The following is a 15,329-nucleotide window of genomic DNA, read 5'->3' as shown; positions in this document are numbered from 1 at the left end:
GATCGTTTATAAAGTGCAAAGAATAAAATGCGGTGTAAACATACAAATTGCCATATGCAGATAATATATACTTTTTATAAGTGGTGTCTTAAATGAAAATTTGTTGTTGCAAAACGTGTATGTATTTTTACGTATATTTCATCAAAACAATACCGTGAATTGGTTTTAGCGGGAAATTTGGTTGGAAGAGATTTCTGTGACACACCTGACAAAACATCGATGACCGAAAATGGAATCGATACTTTTAGTAGAACAAAAATATCGATGTTAACATCGATTTTTTTGCAGCTCTAAAAAAACTTTATTTATTGTTTAATGTGTAAATAATAGTGATAAGAAGCAACACAGCTGTGCGTGTAACAAAGCGTATAGCAAATCATACGGTGTACAAAACGGGGCGCATTAAAAAGGCACAGCTTGTTGGCCGTAAAAGGCACGGAAGGCAGAGAAATCCGGAGAAGCAACAGCGCAGTCGGCAGCGACGCCCACACAGCGGAAGTAATAAAAAGGAAAGAGAAATCGGAAGGAGGGGGAAGAGCGGAGGAGGAGGAAAAGCAGGTAGAAGGGGAGCACTAGCTGACTAAAAAGGTGCAGCAGTGTTCATCAGAAACGACAAGGAGCAGCAGTCCCACAACGCTAGCAGCCATCAAAGTCATGCCGCTGGCCGATTCCCAGAAGGATCTCCGCCAGCAGCCTCAGCAGCAGCAGCATGTGTCCTCCACCGGCAGCAACAACATTGCGGAGCAGCAGAGCAGTAGTAGCAGCGGTTTGGGCCTGCAGCTACGACAGCGCATGCAGATTACCTCGTCCGGCTGTAGCAGCCTCGCGGTCACGCCCATGGAGCACACGCCCACCGAGGACGAGGAGAGTGGTGGCGGTAGCAGCGGGGTCAACTCCTCGGTTACCACGGTGACCTCATCGCAGCGTCGCCAGCAGCTGCATCAAGTGCAACAGCAATGTGCTTTGCAGGCGGCCCTGGAGCAGCATCACATCTCACCGGCAGCGGAACAGGAGTCTTCCAGAGAAAAACCAGTGCATCAAACACTATGCCCGCCGCCAGAACTCATGGAGCTAAGTGATTCCGAGTCCCAGGGAGGAAGAAGAGAAGGGGTAGTTGGAGGAGGAGCACCTGGCTCAGAAGACACCGAACCCCTAGATGATACAGAAAACGAATTCGAGCTCAAAGAGGTCATAAAAGAGGGTCACGACAAGGCCGATCCCTCGCAATTCGAACTCCTTCGAGTCCTGGGCGAAGGAAGTTTTGGGAAGGTGTTCCTGGTGCGAAAGGTCATAGGGAAAGACGCGGGTACCCTGTACGCTATGAAGGTGCTTAAGAAGGCCACCCTTAAAGTCAAGGACCGAGTGAGAAGTACCAATGAACGCAAGATCCTGGCCGACGTGGGGCATGCCTTCATCGTGCGCCTGCACTATGCCTTTCAAACCCCCGGAAAACTCTACTTGATATTAGATTTCCTTCGTGGCGGCGATCTTTTCACTCGCCTGTCCAAAGAAGTAATGTTTACGGAAGAGGACGTTAAGTTCTATCTGGCGGAACTTGCGCTGGCCATGAACCACCTGCACTCGCTAGGCATCATCTACAGGGATCTGAAGCCGGAAAATATACTACTCGATGAGCATGGTCATATAGCGTTGACGGATTTTGGTCTGTCCAAGCAGCCTTTGGATGGATCCAAAACCTACAGTTTTTGTGGAACCGTGGAATACATGGCACCGGAGATTGTGAACAGAAAGGGACACGATTTTGCCGCCGATTGGTGGAGTTTCGGGGTGCTCATGTACGAAATGCTTACAGGGAATTTACCTTTTCATGGCCAAACGCGTCAGGAGACTATGAATCAAATCCTAAGGAGTAAGTTGGGCATGCCGGAAAATCTATCGCCAGAGGCGCAGTCCCTGCTGCGGGCTCTCTTCAAAAGAAATCCTCAGAATCGTTTGGGTGCGGGTGCCCAAGGAATATTGGACATCAAGGCGCACTGCTTCTTCGCTACCATCGATTGGGTGAGATTGGAACGAAAACAGGTGCGTCCGCCTTTTATACCGGCGGTTAGCCGCGACGATGCCTTCTACTTCGATGTGGAGTACACCTCGAAGTCCCCTAGGGACTCACCGGGTGGTCCCATCTCCGCATCTGCGCATGAAATTTTTCGTGGCTTTAGCTTCGTGGCCCCTGTTCTCCTAGAAGGTCAATGTGCCGGCTCGAATAGCTGCTCTACCAGTGCCAGTCCACTACATAATATAGCTCCTATTCCTGCTGTTCCGACGGGTGCGCCCCGAACTTTACCCGGTGTCCTACCTGGAAACTTCCATGCGGAGTATAATCTGCTCCAAGAACTAGGTCGGGGAACTTTCTCAGTTTGCCGGCTGTGCGAGCATCGCGCCTCCAAAAAACATTATGCCGTAAAAGTAATCGAAAAGGCCGCTGTGGCCGCCGCATCCACGTCCGCCGATTGCTGGGAGGAAGTAGAGATTATGTTAAGGTACGGCAACCACCCAAATATCGTCACTCTCTATTCAGTTTACGAGGACGCGGGCTCCGCTTATCTAGTAATGGAGTTGCTGAAAGGCGGTGAGCTACTCGATCGCATACTGGCCGTGGGTCAGATGTGCGAAAGCGAGGCGAGCGCCGTTTTAAGGACGATTGCATCCGCAGTAGCATATCTCCATGAACATGGCGTTGTCCATCGAGATCTGAAGCCCTCCAATATGATATATGCAAGTATGCGACAGACTCCCGAAACCCTGAAGCTCTGCGATTTAGGTAAGTGTAGGAGGCGGTGGTATATCCTCTTTATATAGTCTTGCAGTCGGTTTTCTAGTTTTTAGTTTAATGCTTGTACTTAAGCACTGAAATTTTAGTCAGAAGTATGCAACGCAGTGAAGGATTCAGTGCCCTATAATAGATAATGCATCCTTGGTCAGTATCACTAAATGAATCGATATAGCCATGTCCGTTAGTCCGTCTTTCCGTTTCTACGCAAACTTGTCTCAGTTGTAAAGCTATCAAGATTTAACTTTCCTATTTCTTATTCAGGTAGAAATAGTTCGGGTCGGAAACCTAATAGAAAAATATGACTTCGTTGTTTTTGCTTATAGTCTCTTCTACTCTGGGGTATATAATTTTTTTAAGATTTTGAAAGAACGAATCAAAAGTTATATTAATCGAATGACTTTATTATATAGCTGTAATAGGAACGATCGGGAAAATAAAAGGCAAATTTACAAAACGTCGCATATAGACGACTTACACAGTTTATATTATATTCGTTTGATGATATGGTTTTAGCTGCTGTTTATTAATTCATAACAAAATGTTTACCCTTTTTGTTTTAAGGCTATAGCTAGCTATAGTTTTAATGTAAAATAAAGCTCACAACTTCCAAGGTATTTATAGAACTGTATAGTTAGATAGCTCAACCCTGCTGTTTATTACATAAATTAAACAAATTTTAAGAAACTATATAGATTTTTTTTTAAATTACATTATATAAGCTAACCAAGATTGCTAAATTATCACGTTAGTAATAAAAAAGTAGGAAAATACGATACATTACTGCAAGTCTATATCTCTCAGAGTATTCCTATCTGGTGGAGTATTAACTTTCCGATTTTAATCCAGGCTTCGCTAAGCAGCTGCGCGCAGACAACGGACTCCTGATGACGCCCTGTTACACAGCCAACTTTGTGGCGCCCGAGGTTTTGAAGAGGCAAGGTTACGACCTGGCCTGCGACATCTGGTCGCTGGGCGTTCTTCTTTACATCATGTTATCCGGTCGGACGCCATTTGCCAGCACTCCAAACGATTCGCCGGACGTGATACTGAAGCGCATCGGGTCGGGACACATTGACTTTACCAGCAGTCGCTGGGCACTGGTCAGTGTGCCGGCCAAGGAACTGTTGCGCCAGATGCTGCACATAGTGCCGGAGAATCGGCCGACGGCGGCGCAAATTCTAGATCATGCCTGGCTGCGGGAACAATTTGCCAATGGTGTGCAGCTTACAGAGTATGCCGTGGCTCCCGGATTACAGCTTTCGCTATGCGCCCAACAGCAGCAACAGAATCACATTTCGATGGCTTTAAGGGGAGCTGTAGATGCCACGTTTCGGGCCATTGCCATACCGCAGGCGGCCAATGTGGGACCTGTAGAACTTTCGATGTTAGCCAAGAGGCGAGCCAAAGATAGAGCTAACCTGCACTCCTAATCCTGGGCCGCAGCATGGTGTCCGCGGCGCCAGGCCAAAAGGCAGATAATCAGGCTGGTTTTCCGACTCTATAGTATTCTAATCCAATGCTGCTGTGCCATACCGCGTCGTTTCGTAAATGGCAATGTGCACACGCTTGGTTCACATCCGCACCCGGTGGCCTATCCTAGCAATCGCTGCCGAAGCACTAAACTGGGCGTAGTTTAGGAAATTGGCCCAACTTTACGTATTTGACAAACTGTGCTAATTGTTTATTTTATATGAAAGCATACCAAGATGCCAAGGTCAACAAGCAAAGTTCGGGGCATCTATATACACATATAACTATACAGATACAGATATATATATATATAGCTATTTATAAAACGACTCCTTAAGAAAGGGCCTCGAGAGCGTGTGTGTGTGTGGCGCCAGGATCATCCCAGATGATGCCTGATCTCACAAAAGTAATCCTTAAATCGAAGTCGAAATTCGTACACACAAGTTTACAATATAAAAACAAAATGCATACATATTTTTAATTAAATTAATCGTAGCTAAATTTTTCAACATCACCGTGTTATTGTTGTTTAACTAATTAATTATAATTAAAATGAAAAGCGAAAACGTAAATATAAGAACCAAGAGTTAAAGCCAGAATTCATTTTCTATTATTAAAAACTTTTGTCGCCAAACTATTAAAAAAACGTACAGAAGCTAAAGAAAAATGTAAAAAGAGAATTTAAAAAAAATCAAAAGAAAAATTACCCAAGAGTTTTTATCAAAAAATTAGAACTATATAAATTAAATACAAAACTAAGCGTTTATACAGCTTATGTACATAAAAGCGTTGGCGGAAATTGTTCTTTCGGGTTCATAAGGCAAATGAGATCATTTTTTAACATTTTCCTTTGAAATAAAATAGTTTAAATCTTGTCAAAGTCAAAATCTGTTCCCAAGTTGTGCCAAGGTACATCTTGTTATTTAATTATAACTTAAAAACGTAAACTCTTTTTAACTGCCTTGTAGTCCTGAGATACTCAGTAACATCGCATCACGTGCATACATATGTACATAACGAAACAAGTTGTGAAAGCATAAAATTGGTTTCCCATTTAGTTTGCTGAAGTCTTCCAACAGAAATTGTATCGTTCTACATACAAAACCCTAACCAGATATCTGGTTCTGACTTACAATAGAATGGCTCAGATCAGAAGCTTTAAAGTCATTCCATCAGAGCCGAACTTATTTCTTGTAACCTTTGTTATTGTGCTGCCCTCTCGGTTAAATTTCTAACGATCAGCACAAGAACATGTTTGCCCCTCGAAAAACAACTAAAAATGTGATTTTACAAGAAAATTCTTCGATTCTTCGTAGCAATTCGTTCTTCAATTTTTGCCAAGGAAAACTTGTTAAAACTTATGTCAAAATAATTATAAAAAACTAAACAAAACAAAAACGTGACAAAAATAAATAAAAATATGTACAAGATTCATGTGAATCAAAAACAATGTTTGAGCAAGCTGTCATCTGAAAAAAATTCTCCCACATTTTTGGGGCTTATTTGGCTGAATGTGTGTGTTTTGAAAATGGGTGCATGTGTGTTGTGTCCGTGTGTGTTTATGTTAATAAGATTTACGCGCTGTGCCACTACTGAACTTACTGCTAACAAAAAACAATAATTGAATATACACCAGCTAGAAAATGTTAGTTAAACTTGCAACAGTGTAAACCAGTGTGTTTTGGCAGTGTGAAGGATAAGTTATAGAGGGGATCGCGCATGATTATCCAAAAATACATTGTAAATTAGCTAGCTAAAAACAAAAATTTTAAAAGGTGCAAACTTTAACTTTTATTTCAAAACAATTTTTTAAAAGCTCTTTGGAAGGCCAATTAAAGAAAAGGTTGATATGATAAATTTGTCACTGATATTGAGTCGTTTGAAGCAAAAATCTAAACATTTGTTATCAATACCAATTTACAGATTCGAAACATGATATAAAATAACAAACAAATGTTCCACTTGTCCAGCATATTTGAAAACATTTTATTAAATCCGTACTTAATTTGTAAAAAGCTTATTGCTATGGCGGTTAAACTTTACAAAAATATTCGGTCAGTATGGACTTTTGGTTGGATTTATTTAACATTATTAATTGAAAACCAATCTTTTTTTATATTGTGACCTATAAAATAATGATGAATACCAAAAACAATTTGTACTATTAAATACCAACGGTTTGCAAAATAAAACCTGCACAAAAAAGACAAAGAAGGCAGACAATTCCCACACAATAAATATATCCAAGATTTTGAACCCAGCGCCCATCACCCCATAGCATTTAACTATTATAACACACCAAATATGTATTGGCTGCTAGGTACATATATTTTCTTAGTAGATTTTTACAGCTTCCAGAATTATATATTAATATGAAAGAAATCTGATAACACAACATGAATTATTCAACAAATTAATGAGCAACACTTTTATTGTAATCGAAATCGGTTCGAAGTTATTGTAAAGTTGAAACATAAAAAAATTCAGAAAAATTTACTGGAAAAAAATAAAAAATCGAAGTTCAAAATTGAATCTTAATTTCCAGTTTGATAAGCATAAGGCACATACATTGCTTTCAAATTCAATTCCTTTAGAAAAGGTTTTATTAAAACATGGTAAAGAATTGGGAAATTGGCTCTGTGGCTGTAATCCTGTTTATACCCGTTACTCGTACAGTAAAAGGGTATATGAGATTAGCCGGAAAGTATGTATAGGCACAACCAATACAATGAAGTATATATGTATATTCTTGATAAGGATCACTAACCGAGTCGAACTAGCCATGTCCGCACTCGTTAGAGTGGACGTGGAACCCTGCCGAAAAAAACTACGCAGGAAGCCCAAGAATCTGCATGCCAAGTCCCAACATTCTAGCTTTCATAGTTTCCGAGATCTCAGCGCTCATACGGACATGGATAGATCGACTCGCCTAGTGATCCTGATTAGGAATATATGTACGTACTTCTTACGGGTATAAAAATTAGCCAGATTGTACCACTATATCCCATAGCTTCCATAGAAACGATTTCTTCAGTGCTTCCGCTTACATGAGAGCATTCATAAATTCACATTTTGTAATCATAACAGTCTGATATTTATATCCCTGCGGAGGGTATAATGATTTCAGTCAGAAGTTTGCAACGCAGTGAAGGAGATGTTTCCGATCCCAGAAAGTATGTATATTCTTGATCAGCATCACTAGACGAGTCAACCTACGCACACCAATCTCCCAGTTTTAAAGCTATCGGGATGAAACCTTCCCAAAAATCATATTTCTATTGCAGGTAGTATATAAATCGGAAAGAGCCGGATCGGACAACTGTATCCTATAGCTCACATAGGAACGATCAACAAAATATTTTTAAAAAAATGTTTAACAAATTATAACTTCGCTGTTTTTTGACATATTAACTTATTTTCTTGGAATATCATTCTTTTAATATTTCAGAATTTCGAATATCATATAGCTGCCATAGGCACGATCGGATAATAAATGTCAAAATAATACGTAGACCGTTATATTTTCTTTTTGGTAAACATATACGTTATTAAATTGAAATTATCCTAAAATTTCTGTATAAGCACTTTCGTACACAAAACACAGTACAAGTTATCTAACATTAAAAAAAGTATTTGCCATTATGTACAATATCCATTCTTTTTGTGTTATGTTAATAATTTATATAATTTTTGTAAATACACTGAGTTGCACTGCACGGCGCACAAATTTCAAGAACAAAGGCACGTCCTCGCTCTTTTTATTCTAGTGTCCCTTTAGAAATGCAAAAAAATTTTACTGTTTCGTAAAACTTGGACAATCAGCTGATCGTAGAACCGATTTTCGTTGGAAATGCTCAAAATAAATTTGTTGTGCATATTGGCATTTCCACCAGAATGTCAACCAAGCCAAACAGCTTTAAACTTATTTAAAACATATTGCTATACGGTTTTTCCTCGATATTAGTTTCTAAAAAGATAGATTCCTAACCAGGGTTCGCAAATATTACTACGTAGCAGCAATAGTAACTACAAAAATGATTTGTTATTACTACTGAGTAATTTTTTTTAAGCCGGGAGCAAAGCTTTCCCTAAGTACTATAGTTTTATTTGGAGCAGCGTTGTATATAGTAAAAACTACTGCACAATGACTACGGCTACTGCTCTCAGCACACTTTGAACACAATATCAAAGCTGCTATAGCTATTTCCTAAAACTTAATACAGAACAATAAATCTTTTTCTAAAGTAAAACTGGGGGCTGAGAGCTGTGTGCTGGGAGTTATATTCTTCAGAAAACAGAATCAATAAACATAAACCGCGATCATTAACAATTTTTGCGGGTCCGTCACATTTCTCAGTCCGCGATTAATACAAAATTGATAATCGCAGATTCTTTAGAAGAGGATTAAGGTCTTTATCTTTAGATTGTGTGGATCACTGAGTAAAAGGGTTGGTTTGATATTTAAATCAAGTCTTCAGTAACCGCGAATTCCTCAGAACAATAATCATACTGAACTTAACAAAAGACATTAAAAACATAATGATATTTGTGTTAAATTTTGGATTTTATTGATTATTTTTGTGTTTAAAAAAAAACTCATAATGGTTTAAATCGATTGACTTGCTTACTATATTTGACTTACTATATTTACTATAGCACTGCTGAAAGCAGTAGCCGTGTTCTTGGGGAGCAATTTTTACAAGATAACATGCTCTTATCCAAAAAACTATAGTTTTAAATATTGCTACGGCTCCTTATAGTATTCTGTTTGTAGTATTTCGAAAATGCTTTGCTCCAGACTTCAAATAGTAAAAACTACAAATATAGCATAGCAAAATGCTATGTTCAAAAGAACCCTGTTTTTAACTTAGCAACACAATTTATATATAATTTGGTCAATTTTAATATCGAATCTATCAATAAATCCAAAAATTAGTTTTTGGTGTTTTTTACACCTGTCTTCTGTTGTTTTTTTATCCAATAGGAACATTAATATGTGACCAAATTATATTCTCAATGCCGCTTTCACATATAAAAATATTTAATTAGAAGGAAAACAACTATCGATTTGTGTCAAAGTGCAAGGAAAACTACTTACCAAAACGGTAAGAAAAAATGTACCGAGCGAAAAGTTTTAAACTAAATTAGAAACAAACTGTTAGCACTAGCTGAGTCTTTCAAGTCTGTTTCACAGTGACATTGTTGGAGAACAAGTAAGGCCCATTAACTAAATTAAAATTCTTCCTTTTTTTTAAAATTTTTTTTCCACTTTAAAAGTGTACGAATGTCACCAGCGACTCCCTAGAATATCAACATTAGCGCAAATCGAACTCGAGTAACATACTCGAAAGTGAAAGCTGGAAAAAGCAGGACATCAAGGCAAAATTTGTATCGCTCGTGCATCTTATCCATCATCCCAATAACTATCTAACTTGTTTCTATTTAACAATAATTGTTGATTTATTTTTCTTTATCGTTCCGTTTATGTTTTACGTAGCTTAAAATACTTTTTAATTTCATATAACTGGAATCATAGGTTTAAATTTGCGTTATTTGAAAAATTAGGGCCATTACTCTGCCGGTTTGTTGATTCATTAACTGTTTTGGATCGAAATAAATACACTTAATTACAGAAAATTATTGTACATTGCAATTAAGTTTACTTGCTATTTAGTTTGTACATAAGCAAATTATGTAGAAACTGTAAATGTGTTGAATTTGTTCTTGTGTGTTGAGTGTAAAAATATATAGATGTGCCAATAATTATCGGCTATAACTACATCGGCCTGTGTGGCAGGACATTTTTCCTAGTGCTTTCCCTTGCCTTTGCGACCCTTTTGAAACTGTTGTTGCAGATGCTGCCGCGTCGTCGACGCCTCTTTGTCCTTATCATTATCCTTTTTACCGATGTCAAACGCTAGAATGTATAAAATTAGTTAAAATTAAGTATAATTTTAGACATTATATCTAAAGGAATCTTGTTATTTCTGAAAGTGTTTCTTGAATAGGACAATCTCTTGATTTATTTTATTCTGTCTTTTGCTTGCATTAGAAATGACGTACACGCCAAATTTATTGACTTTTTGAGTTTTTAATTTACAAAGAACATTTAATTACCAGATGAAACAAATTATCCTTGCTCATAGAATAATTGGTACTTGGTTTTCGTCGGGAAGTATGTAACAGTTAGAAGGTGTTTCCGACACCGGAAAGTATATATATTCTTGATCAGGATCACTAGTCGACCTAGCCATGTCCGTTTTTCCGCTCGTCCGTCTGTCCGTTTGTATGCACGCTGAGTAACAGGTATATTAACTTAGGCTGTCCCAACAGTTATTTAAAAACGGCATACATTTGTCATTTTTTTGAGAGATTAAAGGTTGAAAGTTTGAGTTGAGCACTCAGTGAAATATCTTGGGAGTTTGCGCCTACCTGCAGAATCCTTGTCTTTTAGCTGCACCTGTTCCAGCGAGGGGGCCAGTTCTACCACCAGGGTCTCGTCGACTCCATCCTCCACCTGCTGTGGTTTCTGGGAAGTTCTTGCCTCGTGCACAACCACCTCACCCTCCTCCTCCTCCTCAACGACCTGAGCTTCCTCGGCCATTACGCCGTTGAGGACGGTGACCGCCTCCTGGGCCATGTTGGCCTGTGCTTGGCGGCGTCGATGCTCGAGATCTCGTTTGTAGTTTTGTGTCCACTCCACGTGTTCCTTATAATACTGGCTAACCGGAATGACAATCACTGAGATATCATCAACAGTGGCTGCTGCCTTGCTATCGGCGAGACGCCAATGCCCGGAGTCATTGATTTTTCCACGAGCACGAGCCACCAGCTCCTGGGCGACCATCGTATAGCGATGCTTCTCCGTAGGATATTTGGATAGCGTCTGGAAGACAATGCGTGCAACGCCCTCGTTTTCGGAAACATCCCATAGGCCATCGGTGGCCATAACAAGCACGCCGTAATCTCCATCCCTGTTGTCTTCATCCGAAATGCAAACGACCTGCGTAAGATCCCTCTGTCTCACATCGGGATGGGGCGTGAGAAAGGGTTTTATCTGTATACCCGTGTTAATGGCCAGCAAGTCGTGATCGCCAAAACCGCGCGTCACTCCCAGTGTGCCCAACAAACGGCTTCTCTTGCCCTCGCCATTTACCACCGGCATGCGGAGATCTTCTCTGGTCAGCGTCTTATATGTCCAGCCACGCATTGTGCCCTGTCGGCAGAGAATGCGCTGGCCCATATCCTTGATGTGCGGCCGCTTGGCGTACTCCATTGCCACATAATGTTGACCCATAAGTTGCGGCTTCAATCTGGCTACATTGAGCAGACGTTCTCGCTCTGTTTCAGGCGTGTGATCAGCGGAGAACGGCACTGGATAACAGCTAACTTCTAGTGGATCCGGTTCAATACTGGAGTGCGTATCCGTTTGTTGCCTATCAGGAGTGGCACGGCGCTGACAGAGCACAGCTCTAGAGTCGCCGGCATTGGCGACATACATCTTGCCATCAATAAATAATGAGACGCAGGCGGTGCAGCCGCCGGCATCTCGATAACGATCATTGTCCTGCGCTATCAGCGAGTCCATGTTGAAAAAGGCACTTTCCAGTGCACCGATGATAAGTTCGTCCTTGGTCACCCGGCGCTGGAAGTAGATGGGGTGCGGGAATGTAGGATTCAGCTGAATGCCATCCCCTCCGCCACTGGAGGGGTCCACATCTCGTGGCAGGAGCAGCTCCAGGCAGTCTACTAGCTTTTCGTGCAGGATGTGATGGAACTGATGCGAAGCGGCTAGTGCGGCTCCATATCCGGCGTGTCCATCGAAAATTCCGAAGTATGTGTACGGAAGATCTGGGTGCTTGTGCTCAGGATCCGAAAGAACTTGCCTGGGGATGAGAAAAATACAACAGAATTTATTAAAATTCCAATGCATTTAAAGCTCGGTTATACTTTCTGAATTTTAATGAGGTTTCTAAGGGGTAATATACACATGTACTAGGTTTTATTATATGGTTTTGGGAATAGCTACGCAAACAAGAAACAACGCTAACTTCGCAAGCCGAAGTTTATTAATCGATTATTCCTTTTGCACCTGTATGGTATAGTCATCCGATTAAAAAAATTTCTTAAACACAAGAAAAACGTCTGCGTTAGATAAGACTGTAGAGCTTATAATATAGCAATAATCCCATTCAATAATCGGCTTAATAACATATTATAGTCATTTTTTCAAAATTATGTCGAAATGTCAAAATGTTGAGTAATAATAAGTGTTCTAATCCCCAAACAAAACATAGCGACACCAATTTACAGTTAAAGTTACAATTAAACCTATACTTTGTGGATGAATGTCTAATCTCGGCAGGAAACAGAAGTATGTCTTGACCAACAGTTTTATAACCAGGATTATTTGAAAAATTGGGCTCTAATAGGTACTATCTATACGTACTACTTTTTGGGCATTCGTGGGAGTAAATACCACCTTTTCGTATTGGCTTACGTGATTTTCATATTCGACCATCTAATATGTACACGGGCTTGAAGAGATTTATGATTTCAACTATTTTTTTTAATAACATCTAACTTACATTAATTTTTAGCATATTGTGCTTGTAAATTTATGAAAATTTAAAAATAAGATATAAAAGTTAGCAAGAAATCATGAAATTTTTGTTGCTCAGAATTCAAAGAATTATATGACCCGTTTGTTAAATGGTCTTATTTTAATTAAAAAACTATAGCTGTCTATTAAAAAATTTAAAACCAACTTAGAAACATTAATTTATCGATAAGTTGTCGAAATCGAATGCTATTTGATATTAATAGTCATTAAGGCTCGAGGCTCGACCTTATTATATACTTTATATTATATATATATGTACATATATATATTATATTATATTATTTGATGAGCACAATATGATTTTAAATCGAATATATACTGAATGGAATTTTTTGCTGTATTCTTCTTTATATATTCTAAGCAAAATAAAAACGCAAAATGGTTTCAATCGGAAATTCAAACTCGCCGCACGAATTTTTAAGTAAGACGATGAGTTTATCACTACTACTTTTATCATGATATCAGCTGTATGTAAGCGATTGGTATAGAGAAAGAAATGAACAATAAAAGTACTGACAAGCTAAATAGTTTCTGTAAAATATATATACAAATTGAACCAGTTCTTACTAATGTATATGTTCAAGCTATAATACAATTTTAAAATGAATCCAAAACTTTAAATTTGTTCTTCAGAAAATTTTATGATTATACGACTATATTGGCGACTATCTTAGTTTCTTACTACATTTGTTCGGATAAATGGTGTAAGAGCTCAAAGAAATGATTGTAAAAACTAAATTTGATGATAAATGGTGCTGGCCCACTCATAGACGATTTTGAAGAGACCTAAACAAATGAGTTTACGGATCAAAATTGGTGATCAAATCGATAGTAAGATGTGGTGACCACCCTGGGCTGGCCCACTTACCGACAGAAGGCGCCCTGGTCCTCGTTCCACTCAGATTTACCGGAATTGACGCACTCGGCGTATCCGGTGCCCCAGGGCAGCAGGTTGATGTCCCGCGGCACTATGATTGGCCGCACATTGTGGTCCGCTGAGGCGCGCAGTTCGTCCGCTGTGAGAAGTTGCAGAAAGGGGGGCCGGGCGTAGGGGAACTTATCCGGCAACGGCTGACTACCGGAACCACCGAACCGAAGTCGCTGGTGCGGCGAATTGTGAAGATGGCCGCTTCCGGCACCAATCCTTCGCTCGCCTGCACCTGGCAGAGGCGGTAAGTCCGGTGCAATGGCCGATATAAAACGCTCCTTAATGTTACTAAACATGTTTTCCTTTTTCAATCTACCTCCCTTGTTGTCACCCGTTCGCTTCTTTGTCGCGCTCTCGCTCACTCCCACTGACGTGGCGAGCTTGCGATGTTGTTGTGCTGCTGCCTTTCCTACTTGATTTACTTAAGTTTCTCAAATATCGGGTATTTAGTCTGTAGACTTATATAGGCGGCGCCGTGAGGTCTCCGGTCGGTTGCACTAGGCGAATAGTTTTACGTTAATCGCGACAACTTTGCGGATTAATTTTGTCTTTTAACAAAAATAAATCGATAGCTCGAAGTGTGGCCGTGCATTGCCGTGTTCCAAAATCCTAAGGTTGTAAAACGGAAGGCGTATAATACTAAAAATGCAGACCCTGACCAGACATGGTTGGAGTCTTGCTGTTAAAGTCTTGTTCCACTACTTCGGATTACCTACCGATAGAGCTGGAAAATCATCGATATTTACCTACATCGATGTTTCGATGTTTTTCAGAAAAAACATCGATGTATCGATACATCGAATTATTTTTGGGTGTAATTTTGAAAAACGTTTTTATTCCATATAATATTATAAACGAATACCACAAATAAACCCAATGTGTAAGTTCATTATAAAAAAGTATGCTTTATTTGAGATCCATTGTTTGCTGTTTTTGATTCCTGCACATTCAAAGTGAAACTTAAGCTACTCGTTCAACACAAAATTAAAATTAAATCACAATTCAACTAAAAATAAAATAAAAAACAGTATACTCGAAAAAATAAGAAAAAATTATAACTAAAAGACAAGACAAAACAAGACAATTTTGTCATATTTCCACTTGTTTGATAGGTTTTACCTCATTTTATGCATTTGGCTGTCTTGCCATCAGCCGATTTGTCAAAATAGTTCCATACAGCAGATTGCCCATATTTCTACCGTTTATTTCATATACATTAATTTTCTAATTACTCTAATTACCATTGCTGTTCTCCTCTTTCAAAATCTTCTCCATATCTAAGCGCCGCCAACACAAATTTTTGTCGAAATCTACACCAATTTGAACGTATATTTTAGTTAAGTTTACTTAATTAATCAAAAATGTGCTTAGCCTACCAAGATTCTTTCCTGCCAAGTAGTCATGGGTAAAGAGGAAACATCGAACATCGACGTTGAAAACCTCGATATTTCCCGAGTTTTGGAAAACATCGATGTATCGATACATCGCCGATGTTATTTCCAGCTCTACCTATCGAG

The 15,329-nt window shown here is 39.4% G+C and overlaps 3 protein-coding genes across 5 annotated transcripts in view; 2 read left to right on the top strand and 1 right to left on the bottom strand.

Moving 5' to 3' along the window:
• LOC108005084 (uncharacterized) overlaps window positions 1–15,329 on the top strand; it is a 52,006-nt gene that overhangs the window by 29,200 nt on the left and 7,477 nt on the right. The window lies entirely within an intron of this gene.
• On the top strand, window positions 262–6,793 carry S6kII (Ribosomal protein S6 kinase II). The gene is made up of 2 exons (XM_017068249.4): window positions 262–2,779; window positions 3,638–6,793. Exons 1-2 carry the CDS (start codon window positions 655–657, stop codon window positions 4,219–4,221), a joined length of 2,709 nt encoding a protein of 902 aa, XP_016923738.2. The 5' UTR covers window positions 262–654; the 3' UTR covers window positions 4,222–6,793.
• LOC108005083 (protein phosphatase 1H) lies at window positions 9,694–14,473 on the bottom strand. Of its 2 annotated transcripts, none has more exons than XM_017068250.4 (3): window positions 13,753–14,466; window positions 10,694–12,147; window positions 9,694–10,178 (listed from the first exon to the last, which is right to left on the bottom strand). In XM_017068250.4, the coding sequence occupies exons 1-3, from the start codon at window positions 14,106–14,108 to the stop codon at window positions 10,069–10,071; spliced, it is 1,920 nt and encodes a 639-aa protein (XP_016923739.1). In that variant the 5' UTR covers window positions 14,109–14,466; the 3' UTR covers window positions 9,694–10,068. The 2 variants fall into 2 exon arrangements, with proteins under 2 accessions (XP_016923739.1, XP_036675924.1); XM_036820029.3 differs by lacking the exon at window positions 9,694–10,178 and adding an exon at window positions 10,283–10,582 and having other exon boundaries at window positions 13,753–14,473.

This window comes from Drosophila suzukii, chromosome X (genome assembly GCF_043229965.1).
Source record: "Drosophila suzukii chromosome X, CBGP_Dsuzu_IsoJpt1.0, whole genome shotgun sequence".
In the NCBI taxonomy this organism is placed as follows: domain Eukaryota; kingdom Metazoa; phylum Arthropoda; class Insecta; order Diptera; family Drosophilidae; genus Drosophila; species Drosophila suzukii.
The sequence above is the reverse complement of the archived record's forward strand: the minus strand, read 5'-3'. Positions and strand labels throughout refer to the sequence as shown.